Source organism: Podarcis vaucheri, assembly GCF_965113315.1.
Source record: "Podarcis vaucheri genome assembly, chromosome: 4".
NCBI lineage: Eukaryota > Metazoa > Chordata > Lepidosauria > Squamata > Lacertidae > Podarcis > Podarcis vaucheri.
The window spans coordinates 1,133,715-1,157,325 of NC_138762.1; the positions used below are offsets into that span (position 1 = coordinate 1,133,715).

Consider the following 23,611-nt stretch of genomic DNA (forward strand, 5'->3'; position numbering starts at 1 on the left):
CGAGTCTCTTCGTCTACCGGTTTTTTCGTCTTGCGAAGCCACCCTATTAGCGGCTTGGCGCTATTAGCGGTTTAGCGGCTATTAAAGGCTTAGCGGATTAGCGGCTAAAAGGCTATTAGCGGCTTAGCGGATTAGAAAAAGGGGGGGAAGCGAAAAAAAATCGGAACACTTGCAAGACATCAAGGGAAGTAATAGTGCCACTGTATTCTGCTCTGGTCAGACCACACCTGGAGTACTGTGTCCAGTTCTGGGCACCACAGTTCAAGAAGGACACTGACAAGCTGGAACGTGTCTAGAGGAGGGCAACCAAAATGGTCAAAGGCCTGGAAACGATGCCTTATGAGGAACGGCTAAGGTAGCTGGGCATGTTTAGCCTGGAGAAGAGGAGGTTAAGGGGTGATATGATAGCCATGTTCAAATAGATAAAAGGATGTCACATGGAGGAGGGAGAAAGGTTGTTTTCTGCTGCTCCAGAGAAGCGGACACGGAGCAATGGATCCAAACTACAAGAAAGAAGATTCCACCTAAACATTCGGAAGAACTTCCTGACAGTAAGAGCTGTTCGACAGTGGAATTTGCTGCCCAGGAGTGTGGTGGAGTCTCCTACTTTGGAGGTCTTTAAGCAGAGGCTTGACAACCATATGTCAGGAGTGCTCTGATGGTGTTTCCTGCTTGGCAGGGGGTTGGACTCGATGGCCCTTGTGGTCTCTTCCAACTCTATGATTCTATGATTCTATGATTCTATGATTCTATGACATTTTCGTCTTGCGAAGCAAGCCCATAGGGAAAATCGTCTTGTGAAGCAGCTCAAAAACGGAAAACCCTTTCGTCTAGCGGGTTTTCTGTCTTGCGAGGCATTCGTCTTGCGGGGCACCACTGTACCTCTGGTTGCAAACGGGATCCGTTCTGGAAGCTCATTCGCAACATGAGCAGAACGCAACCTGTGTCTGCGCGTGCACAAGTCGCGATTCACTGCTTCTGTGTATGTGCATGATGTCGTTTGGCGTGTCTGCGCATGCGCGAGCGGCGAAACCCGGAAGTAACCTTTTCGGGTACTTCTGGGTCGCCGTGGGACGTAACCTGAAGCAACCGTAACATGAGGTATGACTGTATTTATTTCCCCCAATTCGAACTACAAAATTGTGATTTTCTTGAGTCAAAAGAGGACCCCTAAACGTTTTATAGAAAAAAAGCACTGATTATTATTGTTGTTGTTGTTGAGTCTAGTCGTGTCTGCCTCTTTGTGACCCCCTGGACCAGAGCACAGCAGGCACTCCTGTCTTCCACTGCCTCCCGCACTTTGGTCAAACTCATGCTGGTCGCTTCGAGAACACTGTCCCACCATCTCGTCCTCTGTCGTCCCCTTCTCCTTGCGCCCTCCATCTTTCCCAACATCAGGGTCTTTTCCAGGGAGTCTTCTCTTCTCATGAGGTGGCCAAAGTCTTGGAGCCTCAGCTTCAGGATCTGTCCTTCCAGTGAGCACTCAGGGCTGATTTCCTTCAGAATGGAGAGGTCTGATCTTCTTGCAGTCCATGGGACTCTCAATACTCTCCTCCAGCACCAGAATTCAAAAGCATCCATTCTTCGGCGATCAGCCTTCTTGACGGTCCAGCTCTCACTTCCATACATCACTACTGGGAAAACCAGAGCTTTAACTATACGGACCTTTGTTGGCAAGGTGCTGTGATGATTATTAATTGTTGCTATTATTAATTAAATTTGCATAAGGCCAGAGGTCCCCGTGCGGTTCACAGCATCCCAGTAAGGAAAGCTAAGAATGGGGAGGAGGGAAAGAAGAGCTCCGGCTGGACTGGAAGAGACTGGAAAACCCCGCAGCCGCCCAACTCCGCGCGAGAAGGAGCCGATCTGGACTCCTGCGCAGCTGTCCTGCCCCCGAGACCCCCAGGAGGCGCTCCTCCGTTTTTGCTCCCCGGCGCCCTCTGCCCATGCCCAGAGGCGCCCTGCCCTCCGCGCCCTCCCCGCGCACGCGCAGAGAGGCCCCCGGCCGCACCTGGGAGGCGCTGGGGGGGCGGGGCTGGCAGGTGGGGGCGGAGACTGCGGCGGGAGGGGGCCCGCCCCGTGGGCGTGGCCTGGCCGGGCGGCGGCGGCGGCGGCGGAGGAAGGAAAATGGCGGCTCGGCGGCGGCAGCGGAGGCGGCGACACTCAGGTGCCCGGCGGGGGGGGGGGCAATCGCCCGGGGGGATCGGGCCCCACTGCGGGCAGGATCGGGGCCCCCGGGAGGAGGGGAGTGGAGGGGGGGCTCCCTCTGGTGCCCCCCCTTCCAAGGGGGGGCAGAGTCTGGTGCGCCTCTCTCTCCGTGGGGTGGGGGGGGCTGCTGGGCCTCGGAACCCCCCTCCCCATCTCCCCCCCTCCTGCCACGAGCCCCCTCCCCTCCCCCGCGTGTCCAGGGGGGGGGTCCTGTCTATTTGTGGAGCGGAGCCCCTCCCTCCCTCTCCCCCCCCCCAGATGCGTAAGCGGAGGGAGAGGGATGCCTTCCCTTTATCTCCCCCCCCCCCGAGGAGGAGGCTCCTGGGGCAAAGCTTCTTTGGGGGGGGCTGCTCCGTCCCTCAGGTGGGGGGGGGATCCCCGGCCTGCAGGCGGACCCCCGGGTGGGGGGGGGTCCTTAGGGCCAAGGGTCGCCCACCCCCCCTCCTTGTAAGGAAAGAGCAGGCTGGCCTGGCAGCCCACCCCCCCCCGGGCCCCCCCTCCAGCAATAGGGGGGCATCTCCGTGCTGATCTACCTGGTGGGGAGGGGGGGTCTGTGGGACCCCCCCCCGCAGGGCAGAAAGGGGGCTTTGGGTGGAAGAGGACCAGGGGTGGGGTGGGGGCGCCAGCAAAGGGGATTCCACCCTGACCCCCACCTTCCTGCCCTCCTTTCCCCCATAGCTGCTGTCTGGATGGGACCCGAACCCTAGGAGCCTACACTGCAAGGTGAGCGTCAGAGGGCTTTCCGGTGGGGAGGGGGCTTTGTGGGTGGGTGGGGGTCAGCCCCGAGGCCTCTTGGATTGTGGGGGGGAGCGGCCCTGCTTGGCGGCCCCCCTGAAAAGAAAGAAGGGGGTCAGGAGGCCACCCCCCAGAAGCCGGCTAAGGTGAGTTTTGTGGGGAGTGGCAATTGGGATGGGGTGGTGCAAACTGGATTGAGGGCAGCTCATGACAACGTGGCGTAGTGGTTCGAGTGTCATGCTACCACGATCTGGGGTGGGGGGACACCAGGGCTCCACACCCCCCCCCACTTCCAAGCTCATTGGATGTGACCTTGGGAGCCCGGCACTGGTGGTTGTTGTGGCAGCGATGAAATGAGGACTAGCCTCTTGTTGAGCAAGGTTCAAATCCCCCCTTGGTGACTTGGGGGGTGCTGTCGCCTGAAAAAGAGGCTTTTCCTGACAGAGGACTTGCAAAGTTTCTTGGTGGGTGGGGGGTGCATGCAGACCCCCTGCGTTCTCCCTCTTTTGTGTGGGGTGGGCAGCCCTCCATAGAGCCCCTAAGTGTGGGGCTGCGATATAATCCTTGTGGGCCTGACACCAGGCGCATCAAAGGGTCCACGGAACCTCTTTTCTGTTTTGTGTGCCCCCCCCGGGGTGAGGGCCCCCTGTTTTCTTGTGGGTGCCCCGTGGGGGGGGGGGAGTCTGGCTGCTCTGGGTTGCCCTAAGAAGCCGATCAGTAGCCGATCTTTCTCAAAAAAAGTTTTTTAAAAAGATTAATCTGCGGAACTCCCTGCAACAGGAGACTGCGATGGCCTTGAAAGAGGATTGCGTAGGTTCGTGGAGGAGGAGGAGAGGGCTGGACGTGGCTCCTAGGTGGAGACAAAGACCAGTTGCATTCTGGGAGGGGCTCTGGGGCTCAGATCCTGCGCCTTGGTTTTGGGGTGCTGGGGGGAGTCCCCCCTTTTCCCTGCCTCCTGCCAGCTGCGTTGTGGGGAGGGAAAGGGGCCAATCTTGCTCTGCCTCTCCTCCTCCTCCGTCATTTTTCCCGAGTGAGCTGAGCTGCCAGGGTCATGTTGGGACACAGCCGCCTGCACAACGTGCCCAGACAGAGTGGGGTTCTTTGGCGGGGGGGGCGGCCTCCAAGGGGGCGCCTGCCTGAATGGGCGTTTGCGCACACCTGTGCCAGCCCTGCCCTCTGAATTCCCAGCCGTTGCCTTTTGAATATCCGTGGGCGGAAAGGGTACCTGGCCATGTGCAGAGTGTTTTTCTTCCCCCAGCACGGCAGCTTTCTGCCTTCCTCGGTCTCAGGGACAGAGCAGGTGCTTGGAATGTAGAAGATTCAATCCGCAGGTTGGGAGAGAGACCCCTGCCTGAAACCCTGGACGGCTGCTGCCAGTCTGTGTGGGCAGTATGGAGCTAGATGGAGCTGGCTCAGCTGAAGACCCTGGCCCGCCCTGTCAGGCTGTTGTGCCCCCCCTCCCTGTCCCCCCCCTCGGTCTGCTGCTGCTCCGGCAGCCCTGCCAACTGTGCTGAGATTCCTGCCTTTTGGGGGGGTTGGTCTGGATGACCCTTGGGGTCCCTTCCATCGCTCCAGCCCTCTGATTCCAGAGCTGTTCTCAAGGACATCCCGGCCCCCGAAGAGCCTCTTCCAGGCTAAATTTAGCCGCCAGGGTGTGGCAAACCGGCCCTCGTCACCCTGGCCTGGCAGGGAGGAGGAGAGGCAGCCTCTTGGAAGGCGTCCTGGCCTGGCACCGCCCGTTGGCAGCTCCCTCCCTGGGCATGGGGCCCGGCAGCGGGCACCGGGGCAGCCGCCCGCTGGGCAGCTTTAAGCAGGGCTTTGATCCCGAGGCCTTTGGTCGACGTGGGAGGCCCGCTTTGCCCTGGCAGGCACCCTCTGCCTTGCCCGCCTGGCACGGGCTCCTTCCTGCAGAGGCGCTGGGCACCAGAGCCCCTTCCCCACTTATCCCGCTGGCACTCAGGAGCCTTTTCCTCCTCCGCGAATTTGTCCCGCCTTCTCTGAAAGGGCTGCCTGGATTATGTGGCTCTCGCCTTCTCCTGTGGCAGGGAGTTCCCCAGCACAACTCTGCGCTTTCTTTCCTCTGCCCTGAATCCTTCCAGCCCTGAGATTCATTTGTTTATTTCGCGAGGTTTATGCACTGCTTGATTGGTAAACAAAAACCAAACCTCAAGGCCACCCGGCCGGATGGGCAGGGCATAAAAACAGTATTGATTATGATTGAGCGGTTTACAAAAAGATAAGAAAACCCAGGAAGAATGGCGACCGAAAGGGATTAGAATTCCTTCCGCTTCCTAAGCATCTATACCAGGGTGTGTGAACAGGGATGTTTTCGGGAGGGAACTGGGGCCGTTTCATAGGATGGAAGTTTGAGTTTGAGCGCCAGGAGAGAGGTAGAGGGGCTCTGGCCACCAATGGGTCTTCAGCAGGGGGGTTAATATGTGGGGCAGGGTAGGGTGTGTGGGGGGGAGCTCCTTGCAGAGACCCCCTGGCCCTGTTCCCCTCTGGGCCCCGGTCGCCCTGCCCCCCAAAGGACTGGGCTCTCCCCCAAAGTGCTGTGCCCACACCAGGCTGGCAAACGCGGGGGGCAGGCGACCCCCCCAAATTCCTTGCCCCCCATGCCTTTTGGGGTGGGATTGATTGATTGGTTGCCGACGTTCGAAACCATGATCGCACCGCACCCGGAAATTCAAAACCCCACCATTTGGCAAGCATGGAATAAAGTCAATATTGCAAAGAAAGGGGGGGTCCTGGGCCAAGCTGAGCCCCCCCTCTTCCCTTCCCAGCATGCTCCTCCTGCTGCAAAGGGTTATTTCTGGCTGGCCTGACTCACAGCTCAGGGGGGGGGGCAGGGGGAGTCGGTTGGCGCCTCTGAGATCCAAATACAGCATGTCCTTTGGGGGGGGGGAGATTCCTGCTGTTTCTCACCGCCCTCTGCTTAGCTCTGCCTCTGTGGCAGAAGGTTATGTGGGTTGGGTGGGGGGATCTCAGGAATGCCACCCTCGCCCCCCCCTTCTGACCCCAAGGAAGGGTCCAGTGTGGGCTATATTTAGTGTGTGCCCCCCCCCCCGCCGGCATGGGTGGCAGCCTTTAGCCTGCCTGCTGGGCCAGAGGGCAGGGGAGGAGGTCTGAGAAGGGTATTTTGGGGGCAGCTGATGGAAGATTTGTATCTGGTCCCTGAAGATGCCCCCAGAAGTGATTGACACCCCCAATTCTCAAGAAGCTGGCTCAGTTTTCCTGAAGTGCTCCAAACGGCTTGGGGGGGGCCCGGTTCTCCCCCTGCGGTTCCTGCCTTGAAGCGGGTTGGACTAGATGGCCTCTGGGGGACCCCTTCCAGCTCCACAGTTCTGTTTCTGCCTAGGTTTATCTGCTATTTTAAAATGAGGCTGCATTTTAACCTGTATTTTAAACTGGGGTTTTTTATTTCTCCCTCTCTTCCCCCCCCTATTATGTTTTACTGTGATTTTACTTTATTTCTGTTAGCCGCCCTGAGCCTGGCTCTGGCCGGGGAGGGTGGGGTATAAATAAAATTTATTGTTATTATTTATTATTAGTTCTGGGGAGCCCCCCCCCCCAGTTTCCTTAGCCAGACTCCTGGGGCCTCATTCTGCAGGGGGGCCAGGCCAGAGCGGGCATGAATGCCCGTGAGGAGTCAGAGCCTCTGCACGCGCGCAGAGTGCCCTCTGCCCCCCCCTGAGCCACTGTCTGGGCCAGAGCGCATGTCTCTCTCTCTCTCTCTCTCTCTCTCCCTCTCCCTCTCCCTCTCTCTTTCTTCTCAAGACTCCAGCCTCCCCCCCCCAGCCTCCTTGGCCCCCAGCCCAGCCCAGCGCCCTGTGGAATGTGCCGCAATTCCTGTGGGCTGGGCGGGCTCAGCCCGTGTCAGAGTTCGCCCTCGCCTCTTCTTCCAGGGGGGGGTGTTTCTTTGGAGGAGGCGGGGGAGGGCTGCTTCGCTGGGACCCAGGAGTCCTGGCTTGCAGTGCTCCCCCCACTTCGCCGGACATGCCGGCTCCCCCAAGCGAAATGAGGATTAAGGTGCCCCTGCCTGGAGTCGTTCATCGCAGCACAGGTCCCCCCAAAGGTCATCCAGCCCAACCCACCGCAATGCGAGGGGGCTGGGGGTCATGCTTGGCCTCCTGGCTTGGCTTGGGGGGCTTCGAAAGAGGACCACACCTATTCAAGGAGGAGGAGGAGGAGGAGAGATTGGGTTTGATATCCCGCTTTACGGGGCCGCCTCTCCTGGTCTGCCCCGCAGAGGACCTTAAGGTCCATGAATAATCATAGTTTAGAGGTCCCTCAGGAAGTCAGACTCTCCTCCCCCAGGGCCAGGGCCTTCTCAGTGGCGGCTCCGACCTGGTGGAATGCTCTGTCCCAGGAGACAAGGGCCCTGCAGTATTTAACCTCTTTTCGTTGGGCCTGTAAGACAGAGCTATTCCGCCTGGCTTTCCATCTGAACTCAGCCTGATCTTTTATTCCCCTTCCTCCCCTTTTTATGAAGATTCCCCACTCTGAGACCCCACAGCTAATTCTCCCCTGGTCTCCTCGCTGGCCAAAACAGGACTAACTTAGCCAACTAGCCCTGGTGATCATCTCATGTTTATTGGACGGATTTCCCCCCTAAATTGATTTTTGAATTCTAAATTCATTGCTATTCACGTTTCATACTGTATTTTATGCTGTTTTTTGTTGCATCGATTAAGTGTTTTAAATTTGTTGTTAGCTGAGCCCGGGAAGGGCAGGGTATAAATAATAAAATATTATTATTATTATTATTATTATTATTATTATTATTATTATTATTATTATTTTCTACCTGAAAGAGTCTCAAAGCGGTTAACATTCTCCTCTCCCTTCCTCCCCCACAACAAACCCTCTGTGAGGTGAGTGGGGCTGAGAGACTCAGAGAAGCGTGACTGGCCCAAGGTCACCCAGCAGCTGCAGGTGGAGGAGCGGAGACGCGAACCCGGTTCCCCAGATTACGAGTCTACCGCTCTTAACCCCTACACCACACTGGGAGGAGAGAGGGGCTCTTGGGGGCTCCTGGCCAGGCTGGCTGCCCTCTGACTCCACCGCCAGAAGCCCCAGGCGGGGAGAGCATTGCACGTTCCCTTCGGGCATCTGCCCGGAGATTGGACTCGGTGGCCCCTGGCCTGGCCCAACGGGCTCTTCCGATGGAGCCTCCTGGCCCAGGGACAGTCTATCTGGGTTCCTGGCTTGAGAGGGCCGTTCGGCTGCTGTGAGAACAGGCGGCTGAGGCCCTTGTGAGTCCTTGTGGAGGCCGGGAGTTTGTGTGGCTTGGAGGAGGTCACTGCTGGGTCCTCCCCAGCCCCCTGCTTCTGTGCCTGAGGGGGGGGGGCGTCTTGTCTGACACTCAGAGCAGGAGGCCTCCTTCCCTCCTTCCTTCCCTTCCTTCCTTCCTCTCCTTCCTCTTTCCTTCCTTGCTTTCTTCTTTCCTTCCTTCATCTTTTATCTCTTTCCTTCCCTTCCCTTCCTTCGTTCCTTCTTTCCTCTCCTCTCCTTCCTCTCCTTCCTCTTTCCTTCCTTGCTTTCTTCTTTCTTCTTTCCTTCCTTCATCTTTTATCTCCTTCCTTCCTTCCTTCCTTCCTTCCTTCCTTCCTTCCTTCCTTCCTTCCTTCATCTTTTATCTCTTCCCTTCCCTTCCTTCGTTCCTTCTTTCCTCCTCTCCTCTCCTCTCCTCTCCTCTCCTTCTTCCCTCTCCTCTCCTTCTTTCCTCTCCTTCCTTCCTTCCTTCCTTCCTTCCTTCCTTCCTTCCTCCCTCCCTCCCTCCCTCCCTCCCTCCCTCCCTCCCTCCCTTTGGCAGCCACAGCGCCTGCCCCACAATGCCCAATACTCCTTCCTGGGAGATGTTTCAGCAGAGGTGGGGTGGCCACCTGCCCGGGGGGGGGGGGGCGGGTGACATGGCCCTGGGGGTCCCTTCCCTCTCTCCTGGCCCTGCCCGGGGGGGGGCCTTCTGCCCCCTGGGAGCCAGCGGTCGTCGGCACCCTGCCCGGTTTTAGAACCAGGTCCTGAACGAGAGCAGGGTCCCCCTGATCTCCTGCAGGAGATTTCAGAGTTCAGAGCAGCTGGGGGGGCTGTGGTGGTGGGGGGGGTGGGGGAACGGAAACCCCGAAGAGCAGCGCTATGGGGTGGTTGTCTCCCCCTCGCCTCCCAGCCCCAGAGCTCTTGCTGCTGCAAAAGGGAACCTGCCCTGCAAAGCCCGTGGGACTGCTGATCCTGAGGGATATGGTGCCTGGAGTGGATCTTAGCAACCTCTCCCCACCCCCCTTGCAAAACACACTTGGCTTCAGGCAGAGTTATGGGGGGGGGGAGAGAGATTCGAGTCTCCCGAGGCTTCCCTTTGCGCCTCTCGAAACCCGGCTTGTTCCAAATAAACATCCCCAAAGAGGAGATGGCAGAGTTTGAAAAGGTTCAGGAAGGGAGCCAGGGATGGAGTGACTGTGAAGGGAGGCGGAAACATTGGGGACTTTTTAGTTTGGAGAAAAGGCCAGGAAGCGGCGACAGGGTGGGAGCCAGTAAGGTGATTTCTGGGAGATTGGGGGCAGGTAAAAGGAAGGACTCCCATCCTCGGCAGACAGGTGAATCTGGGCACCGTCTCTCCCCACCTGCTGCCTCTCCTCCTGGGCAGACTGCCTGCCTGGGATTTCGCTGCCGTCTCGGCTCCTGCTATTCCTGGAGGAAAGGCAGGAACACGATCCTCTGGGGCCTGGCTCCCGGCTGGCGGACGGGGCGGGAGGAAGCCCTTCCTTCCATCTGCCCCACACCCTCCAACCTTCAGCCTTCTGGAATTAGGAGAGAGGGAGGAAAACAGGGCCAGCCTGGCTAGTCGCCTTCGGTGGCCCTCTCCTCCTCCTCCTCCTCCTCCTCCTCCTCCCTCAGTTGGTTGGACACTCTTTTAAAGCTATCTAGGCTGGGGGCTTCCTGTGGCAGCGAGTTCCACAGTCCCACTCCCTCTGGTCTGTCCTGAACCTCCCCAAGTTCAGCTGGAGGTCTGCAGGTTCTCCTTGCTGTGAATAATTCTACAAGTACCTATCCTTTTCCCCTCTTCATTTTATTTATTTGTTAACATTCTTATACTGCATCGGTAAACGTTGTCATATTACATTACAGGACTTACTGTCATATAATTTCCAACGTGTATACAAAAATTATATACAAATTTTATATACCTAGAAAGAAAACGAAACAAAAAAGAAAGAACAAAGAGAAAAAACAAAAGCAATTCCCCCCCCAAAAATCATACACATGCCAACACACTAAACTTCCTGTCTATACCGTTCTATATTCCTCTTCTACAAATGAATGTACTCTTATTATTATATATTTCTGTACATTTTATCTAATACATTCTTATATCAATATGTGCTCTTAGTCTTATTTCTCTACTTGGCCTCACTCCAACGTCAATCAAATGCGACAAGTGTCTGTCCTGTCTCCAAGCTAAAGATTCCCAAACGCCCCACACTTTCCTCGCAGGAGTTACTTCGATCATCTCAATTGCTATTTTTCGAACTTTTTCTGCTCTGCAATCTCTTTTCTGAACTGAGTCATCGAAGGCAGGGCTCCCACCCAGCGCAGCCGCCCCATAGATCCCTGGCTGTCCCCGTGGCTGTGGAGCGTCCGGACGAGGCTGCCTCCTCCTGGCTTTGCCCTGCCCTAGCAAGGGGCAGAGTCCACGCTGGGGGTGTGTGGGGCAGCGGCTGAGCTGCTTTTCCGCCTTTGCTCCCTGCCTCCCTCTCTCTCTTTGGGCAACCGGTGAGTAGCGTCTCTGGGGAAGGGGCAGCTCTGTGGTGCTCCTCCACACTGGGGCTGGGGGGGCCTCCTCTTTCGCCGTGTGGCAGCTGTGGGGGGGGGGCAGGCGTGTGCCGTGGGGCTCTGAGCTTTGGGTGGCAGGCACGGAGGGCTGAGGTTCACCTGCCGAGCGGGGATTATGACCTACCTGAGAATGCAGCCAGCCAGGAGATGGAGGATGGGGCGGACAGGTAGCTGCTCTGCCTGGTTCCCCTTCACCTTGGGCCTTAAAGGGGGCACGCCTGCCCCCAAGGCAGGATCCAGCTTTGGGCTGGTTAAGATGGAGGGGGCAGGAAGTCTGCCCTTGACCCAGAGAGCACGACTTTGGGGCCTCCAATCTCAGTTCTGGGTGTGGATTTTGGCCCGTCTCCAGCTCTGGCCGGTAGCTGCAGTTGGGTTGGGACTCTGAGATTAAGGCTCACCTCTTTGTCGGAAGTGTTGGGATTTGATCCGTGTTGATGCTACAGGTCGCCTTTTGGGGGACTGAGCCACCTGAGGTGGCATAGCTGGAAACGCGAAATCTGTTCTGCGTGGAATTGCAAACCACACTCTAGAAAACACCAAAGCTTCTGAAAATAGCAGCAGTAAAATACGAGCAGCGAGCAGAAACTGAGTTTTAAACAGCGGTTAACTCTGAAAGCAGCCAAAGTATTAAGGAACGGCTGTTTGGCCCCGGAGCCCATGTGGGAAGGCATGCCTGGAGAGAGAGGGGCAAGGATGTGGGGCTGCCCCCCAAAAGGTCCTGCCTCTGGCCCCCGCCAGTTTAATGGGGCTGCCCTTTGAGGGATGTGTGGAGGGGCTCAGAGGCTGATCTTAAGGGCCTTTGAGTAACTCACTCACAAAGCCTTTTGAAAGACAGGGACTGCCCAAGGAGACTTTTGGGCCCTTGGATGATGGGGGAGACGAAGGAGGGCTAAAGGAGGAGGAGAAAACTGCAGAGAAGCCAAAGCAGTTCTGTGCGTCTGTCCGAGAAACTGAGGCAGACAGTGGGGAGGAGGGAGGAATTCTTGGCTGGTAGAGAAAGACTGAAAATTGTCCGGATGGCATTCCTGCAAGATCTCAAAGAAACGGGAAATTGCTGGTCAAACAAAAATAAGTAACTTGTCCCTTGGATCAGCCTGCATACCTGAGGACTGGAAAGTAGCCAACGTAACACCCGTTTTTAAAAAGGGATGCTAGGAATTGCAGGCTGCTTAGCTTAATTCATGTCTTGGGAAAAGTGGTGGAATGTATTGTTAAAGATAAAATAACCAAGCATATAGAAGAACAAGCCTTGCTGAAGCGGAGTCAGCATGGCTACGGCAAGGAGAAGTCATGTCTTTTTGGAACAAAATAGTAATAAAAAATCCTTCCAGTAGCACCTTAGAGACCAAGTTTGTTATTGGTAGGCGCTGGTATCTGAAGAAGGGTGCATGCACACAAAAGCTCATACCAAGAACAAACTTAGTTGGCCTCTAAAGTGCTAATGGAAGGAATTTTTATTATTATTTTGTTTCGACTATGGCAGACCAACACGGCTACCTACCTGTAACTAAAACTTTTTGGAGTTCTGTGAGAGTGTCAGGAAATATATGAATGCTTTTTGTTGAGATTCCTGCTTTGGACTAGATGACCCTAGGGGGGCCACATTTGTCGAGGGTGCCAAATTGTTCGGGGCCATTAAAACCAACAGAGATTGCAAGGCGTTCCATAAGGGCCTCTCTCCAAATGCAGCGAGTGGGTCATTAAAAGGCAAAGGCTGTTCTGTTTGAGCAGATTCCATGCTTGGGATCATTCGAAAAGGAGCTGAACAAAAATCTGCCAACTTTGAGGTGCTGTTGTGGTGCAAGGTTGGGACTTCTTCCTTTTTTCTCCTCCTCCTTTCTCTCTCCTCCTTCTCCTCTCCTCTCCCCTTTCCTTTTGCGTTGGCTCTGGGGTTTGCCTGGCCCCAGAGCGCTGCTGGGAAGTCGACCGGGTGGCCGGGCACTCTCGCACCCGGCTCAATTTGGGCTCCCCCAGTTGACGCACCGGCGTCCCCAGTTCCCCTTTGGTAGTGGTGGCGGCAGCGGCAGTCTCAGCAGCCCAGAGCTAGCCTAGTAGCTTCAGGAGCTGCTCGCTGCCGTGACACCGCCATGTTGCCTCCCTGGAAGTCCCCATATGATGTGTCTTGTGCTGTTGAACCAAGCACGCAACATTCATTCCCTACTAATAAATCTACAACACTTAAAATATAATTCCGGGGACATTAAATGAAATCCGGGGGCGGATTTTGTCCAGGAACAAATTTGTAAATCTGGGGACTGTCCCCAGGAAATGGGGATGTCTGGTATCTATAGAATACTCTGCTCAGTTCTGATCACCTCAAGAAGGATGTTGTAGGATTGGAAAAAGTTCAGAAAAGAGCCCCCCCAAGTGATCAGGGGGGTGCAGTGGTTGCCCAAGGGCTTATAGCTCAGTGAAAGGCCGGGGAAGAGGTGCTAGAAGCTTATAAAATGATGCCTGGGCTGGAGAAAGGGGCTAGAGAGAAAAAATCCCCTTTCCCTTCCAATGCCAGGACTTCTGGGCGTCCAGTGAAGCCAGATGTTGGAGGATTCGGGGTAGAGAAAGGAAGACCCTTCTTCATGCAGAGTTGAACTGTGGAACTCCCTGCCACAAGAGGCCATGAGGGCCACCCACTTGGAGGGCTTTAAAGGGGGAGCAGGCCAGTTCATGGAGGCGGAAAGGGCTATCCATGACAAATAACAGGGCTGGGCCATCTATTGATATCGCGTCCAAATCCTGTTTGAAATCCATATTGTGATAACGATTTCATAATTTTGGAGCTGGCAATATATCGCGAATCATGATGTATGTTTGTGTGCTATGCAAAAATCACCATTCAGGGAAAGCCGTGAAGCCAGTCGGTGCCTCTTTGTAGCTCCATCCCTATTTCAGACATTGTGATGAGATAACCGGTATATCGCGATGTTTAGCTGGTGATCAATCACAATATTGGAAACGAGGTCTTGCCCCCCCCCCCCGCTCTACTCTGCCTCCGCAATGGGCACCTGCAATCCTTCCGAGCCCCAGTTGCTGGGATGGGCAGGAGGGGGCTGTTGCTTTGCCCATGTCCTTTTGGGGGCACATCTGGCTGGGCCCTGTGAGAAGAGGGTGGTGGGCTTGGGACCCCCTCTTGGCCTGAGACCCTGCTACCCATGCCAGACCCGCCAGGCAGCCGGGATCTGTGCCCAGCCTGTTGCAACCCAGAGACCTCCGCCACTCCCTCTCTTGCAGAAGGCGGCAGACTTTAGACTTTCCCTGGCCTTGAGGCGGAAGGAATTTCCCCCGGTTTGTTTCATCTGGCCAGGAAGGACGTGTTTGGGATACGTGGAAACGCCTTTCCCGGGCCTCTGACTTGCGCCGAAGAGCCCCACCCTTGCCAGTGGCGGGAGGGAGGGAGAGCTTGTGGGTGAGGGCAGGGCCTGATCCTGCTGCCAAGGGCGGCAGCTGCTGCGGCTGCTTCTCCGTTGCCAAGAGGAACCCCCGGGGGGGGGGGACGACACCCAGTCTCCTCCTTGGCCTGCGTTCCTCCTGCTTGTTTGTAAGGTGAGAACTTGGCTTGGCAGCCGTGGGTCGCCTGGCATTCTGCCTCCCCGCCCCCCCAGCTCAGCCTCCCCTTGGCGGGGAAAGGAGATACCAGGCAGACGGGCTGCACTGATCCTGCTCCTCTTTTTTGTGGCATTTGGGGAAGCTTCCCTAGAAAGAGACCCAGCACAATAAGGAGAAATGCAATTAAAAGCAGCGCCTCGTTCCTCTTCCGGGACTGAAATAAACCACCAGAAGCAGAAATGGCTTTTAAAAAAGAAGTGGGGGGAATTAAGTGTCTCCCGCAATAAATCCTTGATCTCTAGGTCAGAGGGGCTCAGAGAGAAGGCCAAGGGGAGGGCTGCCCCCCCCAAGACCCTTCCCCCTTGGTCTCAGCTGCTGGATCCCCTGCGGTTGCTGGCAGCCAAAGCCCTGGCAGGTCTACCTGAGAGTAAGTGGCTCTTGGGAGTCCCTGGTTGCAGGCTGATGCAGGGCTTTGCATAATGCACATAGCCATCAACTTTTCCCTTTTCTTGTGAGGAATCCTATTCGGAATAAGGAATTTCCCTTTAAAAAAGGGGAAGCATTGACAGCTATGATCATGCAGCTGTTTCCCTGGAAGACGTGAATGTTTCGCAATGGCTGTTGGCCGAAGGGCCTCCAGAGCAGAGCTAGCAAAATTCAGCATAAATCTGCAGCTTGGCCCCGAACCCGTTCCCAAGAGGACCAGCGGGAAAAGAGGCCGGACACGAGAACTCCCGGGAAGCGAAATGTTGGAAGATTCAGAGGGAATAAAAGAAAGTCCCTTTTCATGTAGCGCAGGGATAAACTGGGGGACTCCCTGCCGCAGGAGGTAGGGATGGCCAAGAACTCAAATGGCCTTGAGAGAGGATGAGATAAATTCATGGAGGGAGATCCGTGGCTCCTACGTGGCTCAGGGCCTCCAGACCTTCAGGACTGACCTACCCAGACCTTCCGCCTGTCCCCTGAGGCCCTTCTCTATGGGGCCCCCTCCCAGAGAGGTCCGGAGGGCGGCAGCAAGAGAACAGCCTTTTCTGCGGTGGCTCCCTGGTTTGGGGGCCCTCTCCCCGGAGAGGCTTGCCTGGCACCCCTCTCTCCCCAGGCCTTTGGCGGTCTGCCTTTCTCCCTCCTCGGGAAGAAGCCCCCAAGAGCCACACACACGCTCCGCACGGCTCTTTAAAGGGAGCAAGGCTGTTGGGGGCTTTTGTGGGAGGTGGGGGAAGTGAGAGAGCCCAACTCCCACAAAAGCCAGGGATAGCCGCGTGAAGCCTCCCCAGGGCAGCGGGATGAAGGCTCCCCGCTGTCCTGCGGAGGCTTCATGGGCTACCCCAGAGCTGCTCAGGAGTTTGGTGGGGCTGGCGGGGGGAGACCAGGTCCCCCCCCCAGCCCCAGGGACCACACATTCGCTCCATAAGACGCACAGACATTTCCCCTTAGATTTTAAGAGGGGAAAAGTGTGTCTTATAGAGCGAAAAATATGGTATCAAAAAAAAAGAAAAAAGGAAGAAAAGAAAAAGAAAAAAATAAGAAGAAAAATTGGAAGAATTTCTTCAAAATTTATTCTACAAATATCTCAATAATAAAACTTCATTGATTGACTTCCATCGCTTACACTGCACTTCCTATCTGCTTATCTGAAAAATATATGCTTGTATGTACTTTGCTTGTATTTTGTAATAATTATGTTAAATAAAATTTTTAAAAAATTAAAAAGGGGGGGGGAGTTGCTCAGCATTGGAGGGGGTCGACTGGATGACCCTCGGGGTGCCTTCCAGCTATATGATTCTATGATTCCTTGGAGATTTTCAAGCAGAGTTTGGATGGCCGTCTGTTGGGGATTCCTTAGCGGGGCTTCCTGCACTGCCGGGGGTTGGGCTGGATGACCCTCGAGGTCCCTTCCGACCCTACAATTTTGCAATTCCTTTGAAAGAGTTTTGGGTACAACATATATATATATATATATATATATATATATATATGCAGGTTTTGGTGTCTTCGGGTGTCTTCCCGTGTAAGAGTCGGGGTGTCTGTGCGACGTTTCGACGAGGTCTCACTCGTCATCTTCAGGCTGGTGCTTTCGGCTTCTTGTTACTGGAACAGAGCAGAATCTGGTGTTTGAGTTCCTATAAATACTGTTGAGGGACCTCCGGATGCTGCACCCCCCTGCAATCCCTACACAGATCTGGCTGGCACAAGGCACAAAACCACAGCTTGCCCCTATACACGAAGCCAAGCCAGAGCACAACTAAATGCAGCACAGCCATCTTCTCAGAAAAACTCTTCACAAGCTCAAGAGGTCAAGACACGAAAGCTTTAGCAACTAATCTACACTTAATGACCCACCCAGTGGTATTCAGAATATCACTCATGAAATCACTCAAGATATCCCTCAAGTAATTAAGGAACAAAAGAAGAAAAGGCACACTAATCTAGGAACTTCCTCTCTGCCCAGAACGTTGGAGGCTATACACCACACCCCTCAACAGTATTTATAGGAACTCAAACACCAGACTCTGCTCTGTTCCAGTAACAAGAAGCCGAAAGCACCAGCCTGAAGATGACGAGTGAGACCTCGTCGAAACGTCGCACAGACACCCCGACTCTTACACGGGAAGACACCCGAAGACACCAAAACCTGCATATATACAGGAACCTACGAAAGCATATATATATATATATATATATATATATGGATCAATGGGAGAGATTGTGGAAGGTAGATATTAAATTTACAGCATGATTAGGGAGAACATCATGAAGATGTTATATAGATGGCATTGTGCTCCCTTGAAACTAGCGAAAATGTATAAAGGGGGGTCACCGATTTGTTGGAGATGTAAAATAGATGTGGGGTCATGTGGTGGACTTGTGCAATCATTAGGGATAATATCTATAATGTATTTAAGAAATTTTTCAGACTTACCTTTCAAAATAAAACCCAGAGATCTTCCTTTTAGGCATTTTACCATTAGAAATTAAAAAAGACACAAGACCACTGTTCATGTGTGCCACCACAGCAGCAAGAATTCTGGTGGCAAGGAAGTGGAAAAATGAAACAATACCAACAATCACAGATTGGCAGATACTCATGTTAGAATATTTACAACCAGCAAAACTGGGGGGAAGAGTTAGAGGAGTATTGAACCAGAAAATATTTGGAGAATGGAGAATATTTAAGGATTATATAAGATCATATTGTACCAACCACACCATATTAGCAGAACTTGAGTGATGCTTGCAAACACAACAAAGACCGTTTGTGGAGTAGACGGGAACAGTATGAAAGAATATAAAACTGTGCGGGGGGAAACGACAGTATAAGCAGTACAATGAGAATGATTGGGAGACTCGTTTTGTCAGAATTAAGCACTTAAGTGCTTAATTAAGTATTAATTAGGAGGGTTAAGTGTTTTCTTTATGTACATAAATTTGCTGTTTCTTCTTCTGTTTCTTCTTAATTGTTTGTTCTTTAATTTTCTTTTTGTAGTATGAGATTGTAAATTCTTTGTATAAGTGTGTAATTTAAATTAAGAAAGATTATTAAGAATAATAATAATGAAAGAGTATTGACATCACAGTTTGAGGTCACGGCTCCCGCTCACTCCTTCCTCCCCGCGTTCTGTTTCCGCAGGCCGGGGCTTCCTCCGAAGCAGCATGGTGCCCCCCCTGGACCCAAGGACCTGCCACCCCCCCTCCTTGCCCGCCCCATGCCCAGCAGCCGCCCTCGGAGGAGCCAGTCCAGCGCACGGCCGCCTGTGACCCCTGACTGCCCGCCACAGCCTCTCCCCCTGTGACCCCCCCACCCCACGCAGCGCTGCCCTTCCCGATGGAGAGGATGAGCTGGCTCAGCAAGCTGAACCCCCGGGCGGGGGCCGGGGGGCACCGGGGAACCCGTGGCGCCAGCCTGCAAAGCCCCATGGCGGCCGACCCCGAAACCTGCCTCATGGTCTTCAAGAATCACTGGGTCCAGGTGAGTGGCTGGCGGGGTGGGGGGGTGGGGGGAGGGGATGTTCCCCCCAAGAGATGCTTCGGGGTGGGGGGGCGTGCATGGACAGCTGTGGAACTCACTGCCACTGGAGACTGTGATGGCCGCTTTAAGAGGATCAGAGGAATTCATGGAGGAAGAGGAGAGGGCTATTGAGGGCTAGTAGCTACAGGGGGTCTGCTCTGCCCCCCCAAAACAGGGGCAGCAACGTTCTGCATCCTGGGTGTTGGGAACCACAGGAAGAGAAATGTTTTTGTGTGTGAGTGTGTGTATTTTCTCTCTCAATATAATATCAAAAATTATACAAATATTATTCAAAAATTATACAAATCGCCGTATTTTATGCTTCATAAGACGCACCTTTTTCTTCCTAAAAAGTAAGGGGAAATGTCTGTGCATCTTATGGAGCAAATGTGTGGTCCCTGGAGCCGAATTGCCCAGGGGCAAAAAGCAGATCATGCTTTTTTTTTGAAAGAGGGAAGTGGGTGTTGAAACAAAGCCTGATCCTTTGCTGATCGGGGAGAGAGATAAGGGAGGCTAGAGATAAAGGAGGCTGCCTGGGAGGGGGAAGAAGAAGAAGAAGAAGAGTTTGGATTTGATATCCCGCTTTTCAGTCCTTTTAAGAAGTCTCAAAGCGGCTAACATTCTCCTTTCCCTTCCTCCCCCACAACAAACACTTTGTGAGGTGAGTGGGGCTGAGAGACTTCAGAGAAGTGTGACTGGCCCAAGGTCACCCAGCAGCTGCAGGTGGAGGAGCGGAGACGCGAACCCGGTTCCCCAGATTACGAGTCTACCGCTCTTAACCACTGGGAGGGGGGGGAGGTAAAAGCCCATGGATCCTCAGGATTTTTACATTGGGTCACCCCAGATTCACCATCATAGCCTGTCCCTGGCTATAGCCTGCACCAAAAAAAATCAGGCATCCACTGTTTCCTGGGGCTTCATTGGTGCAAAAATGTGGTTACAAAGCACAGATCCACATGGATCCTCAGGATTTTTGCATTGGGTCACCCCAAATTCACCATCAGATCACTGTTTCGTTTAGAATATATATTTTTTCTTGTTTTCTTCTTCTAACAACTACGTGTGTCTTATGGAGCTAAAAACACGGTAGATTAGATTAGATTAGATAAATTTATTGTCATTGTCCGTATATACACAGTATACACAACAACGAAAATCAAACACCCACCCAAAGACCGGGTTCACATATACATTTGCACGTATCTCATCCTATTTAAACATAATCTATAAAACATAACATAATCCAGAATATAGCATGACCTATTAAAGGCATAACATAACCTAAAACCTATCTCATTCCTTCTACTCCCTACCTACTAAACCTTGCAACTGGCCCTGAGATCATTATTTAGTGCAATCAGAGCTCTTGGATAGAAACTATTCAGAAGGCGTGTGGTTCGTGTTTTCATTGTCCTATATCTTCTGCCCGAAGGCAATAGTTCAAAGAAGTTGTGAGCAGGGTGGGTGGGATCTCTCAGGATATTGTGTGACTTCTTCAAGATGCGAGACGTGAAGATTTCATCCAGGGTTGGTATGCATTTGTTTACAAGCTGCTGCAGAGCTTTCCCAGCTTTTCTTGTCGTTGACACACTTTTTAGACGCACATCATTTTGCGACACAGTAATTCAGTTTTACAGGTAAACCGGAGGTTAAACTAACCTCTTTCCAGCTTCGGAAGGAGGGCGGAGTGTGTGTGACGCTCCTGCACATTGCAGCCGACACACAAATGTCTCAAGACACACAGTTTGGAAAGCTCTGCCCTACGATGTACAGTGGTAGCTTGCTTTTTGAACATTTTGGTTATCAAATGCCATAAACCCAGAGGTAAATGCTTCGGTTTTCGAACATGCCGTGCGGCTTCCACTGAGTACAAGTTCCTGGGGCCTGCTGGCTATTGAGTTTTAGGTTTTCGGGCGTTTCAGAAATCGAAGGGTCTTCTGGAACGGATTATGTTAGAAAACCGAGGTACCACTGTATTTTAGAAAAGTCTCCGCAATGTCTCCCTGTTTGTGCCCCTGTGTATGGACAGGAGGGGGAGAGTTTGGTGGTGCAAATATCCAGAGTGTGGGGGGGGGGTCAGGTGGGATTGCTATGAGGAATTATGAAAAACGAAGCAAGCCATTGTGTCCGCGGTGGAAGCATCACGTTGACTGGGTTTAATTCATTGACGATGGTTTCTGATCAAATCCCACAAGCCTCTCCTCCTCTGCCATTTGCGTTCTCTACACCTGACAGGCACGTACAAGCATTCTAAACACAGGCCAGTTGCTTCATCAGGCATCCTGGGTCATAAAGGTAGAAGGTAGCTTTGATGCTGTTTAATCTTTAGACAGATCTTAAGGGCCACGAAGAGAGCTCACAAGGAGATGGTAAATTCTGCCATCCTGCCTGTCCTGTTTATGACCTCCGTGGTTTTGCTGAAAGCATTCTTCCTTTTATTTCTGTTTTATTGACTCTGAACTACAGATGCATGCTCAAGTAGGAAATAGTTTCTTTGTGGTTAAAAGAATTTCTTCTGATCTGACTTTGTCCCACGTGGGGTTTTTGAAATGCTCAGAGGGAGTCTGATTGGTTCTTATGAACACGGTGTAAAAAGTTCTTTTGTGAATAAAACGACCTGGGCCAAGGGGGGCGGGAGAGGGTTATTATTATTGGCACTCCTCCCAGAGTCTCACTGGTCAAGCCTCGTGTGTATTCTAGTAATCAGAGTCCACTCCTTCCTTGCTTTGGGAACGCTACAGGAGAGTTTGGGGGCATCCGTGAGAGCAGAGGTTCCTGTTGCGGAGCCTCCAGCCGCGGAGGCAGTCTACCTTGGTTTCCGTCTGACTCTCCCCCCCCCCTTTTGCAGGTGCTGCGCATCCTGGAGAAGAGCCCGGCCTCGCGGGGGGCGCAGGGGGGCGCGGCGGACGACCTGAGTGCTGTGCGCAACCACACGCTGCAGATGCTGACGCTGCTGGCGGAGGAGCGCCCCCGGGCGGAGGGCTCCCCGGGCCCCATCCTGGAGCTGGCGCTGGCCGAGAACGTCCTGGGCCGGCTGCTGGCCTGGCACCTGCGGCGGGGGGAGCTCCCCGGGGAGCGCAAGGCTGAGCTGCTCAAGCTCTACGAGATGCTCCTGGGCCAGGCGCACCAGCCCCTCCTGCGCCACCGGCCCGTCCTGGGGCCCCTCCTGCGCCTGCTGGGCCTGTGCGCCGGCCCGGCCTCGCCCGCCCTGGAGGGCAGCCTGGTGCTCCTGCTGCACCAGCTCTGCGTCTCGGCCGCCCGGGAGCCCCCCCTGCTGGAGCTCTTCTTCCACAGCCCCCCCGCGGCGGGCGAGCCGGGCCCCCCCGCCAACCTGCTAGTCTTCTCCCTGCTGGTGCCCTTCATCCACCGCGAGGGGCTGGTGGGGCAGCAGGCCAGAGACGCCCTCCTCCTCCTCATGGCCCTGTCCGCCGGGAGCCACACCGTCGCCCGATACATCACCGACAACTCCTTCTTCTGCCCGGTAAGGAAGGGGGCAGCGGGGGAGGGGAGGCGGGGGCAGAAGCCTTGCCCCGAATCAGCTGTGGCTCCTGCGTTGCGGGGGTGGACTGGATGACGCCTGGGGTCCCCTCCAACTCTGTGATTCTGTGAGTGCCTGGGGCAGCAGGAGCGTGGAAGGCGCTCTGGGCACCGCAGAGCACGGGTGCCCTGGCCTGAGAGGCTTTTCCAGGGTGCCCCCATGAGGACTAGGCACATGGAGCGACAATACGCAAGCAGCAAAATCTTTGTAAAACCTTGCAGTCGGAATCCTACATGCCAAGGCTTCTGTTCCAACCTCCCCAGTTTTGGTCCTGCCCCAGATACAATCCTGTGTAGGTTGTAGACGTAATAATAATAATAATAGCAAGAGTAATACTTATACCCTGCCCATCTGGCTGGGCCTCCCCAGCCACTCTGGGCGGCTTCCAGTCAAACATTAAAAGCTTTCCTAAACAGGGCTGCCTTCACATGTCTTCTAAAAGTCAGTATATTTCCTTAACATCTGATGGGAGGGCGCCACCACTGAGAAGGCCCTGTGCCTGGTTCCCTGTAACCTCCCTTCTCGCAGCGAGGGAAGCGCCAGAAGGCTCTTGGAGCTGGACCTCAGTGTCCGGGCAGAACGATGGGGGTGGGGACAGCTGTGAGTCCAAAATGACACCCAGGCTGCACATCTGCAGAGTCTCCAACCCCCAGGCCACTTCAAAGGATCCTAGGATCATAGAGCTGGAAGGGGAACCCCAACGATCATCTAGTCCAACCCCTTGCAAGGCAGGAATCTCAGCTGGATCATCCATGTCAGACGACCAAGCAACCTCTTCTTAAAAACCTCCAGGGAAGGAGAGTCCCACCCCCCCATTCTTAATAATAATAATAATTTATTTATTTATACTTTGCCCATCTGGCCAGGCCTCCCCAGCCACTCTGGGCAGCTCCCAATAGAACATTAAAAACACAATGCAGCATTAAACATTAAAAACTTCCCTCAACAGGGCTGCCTTCATGGGTGTCCCATGCTCTTTGCATAGTCCCTCATCCGGGGGGGGGGGGGCGGGGCGGGGCGTTGCCAGGAGTTTTGTGCCTGATAAATCTCGAACGCCCCTTTTCCCCCCAACGCCCTCTCTCTCCTCGCCCCCCCCAGGTGCTGGCTACTGGCCTGAGCGCCCTGTACTCCTCGCTGCCCCGCAAGCTGGAGGTGCGGGGGGACGACTGGCACTTCCTGCGGCGGGAGGACTGGGTGGGCGTTCCCTCGCTGGTCCTCTTCATGAACTCGCTGGAGTTCTGCAATGCCGTCATCCAGGTGAGTCCGCCTTCGGGGGGGGGCAGGGGCAGGGGCTGGCTGGCCTCCTCACACCTGCAACCACAGCTCTGGCAACGGCTGGGACCTTTCTGGGACAGAAAGCCACACACAGAGGGATTTAGTTGCAGACCCTTCACGGCAGGGGGTTGGGCTGGATAACCTTTGGTGGTCCCCGCCAACTCTGCAGTGCTACAATCCGTTGACTAGCGCGCAGACCCAGGCTGCCGGGTTGTATGGAGTTGTACTGTAGGTTTCGCCGGGTGCAGAACCAGGAAAATCCAAGGTTGGGTGGGTTTGGGGGTCTCTTGGCAGCAATTGTGGAGGCTGCACAGAGTTAAACGGTGGAACTCCCTGCTGCAGGACACATGGCCAGCCAGCCACCTGGATGGCTTTAAAAGAGAATTGCTAGGAAAAATGCAACCTGTGCTACTGATAGAAGTAGTGCGACTCATGCAACACGTTGGTGATTAATATGCACAGAACAATAATTATACATA

The 23,611-nt window shown here is 54.3% G+C and overlaps 1 protein-coding gene across 1 annotated transcript in view; it reads left to right on the plus strand.

Moving 5' to 3' along the window:
• Positions 1–2,086: 2,086 nt before the first annotated feature.
• FHIP1B (FHF complex subunit HOOK interacting protein 1B) overlaps positions 2,087–23,611 on the plus strand; it is a 34,593-nt gene continuing 13,068 nt past the window's right edge. Inside the window, exons 1-5 of the mRNA XM_082219084.1 lie at positions 2,087–2,167; positions 2,887–2,931; positions 17,942–18,280; positions 21,168–21,800; positions 22,956–23,114. Of these exons, the coding sequence (XP_082075210.1) occupies positions 18,137–18,280; positions 21,168–21,800; positions 22,956–23,114 (936 nt within the window). The 5' untranslated portion in view covers positions 2,087–2,167; positions 2,887–2,931; positions 17,942–18,136. The remainder of the gene's footprint in view (positions 2,168–2,886; positions 2,932–17,941; positions 18,281–21,167; positions 21,801–22,955; positions 23,115–23,611) is intronic.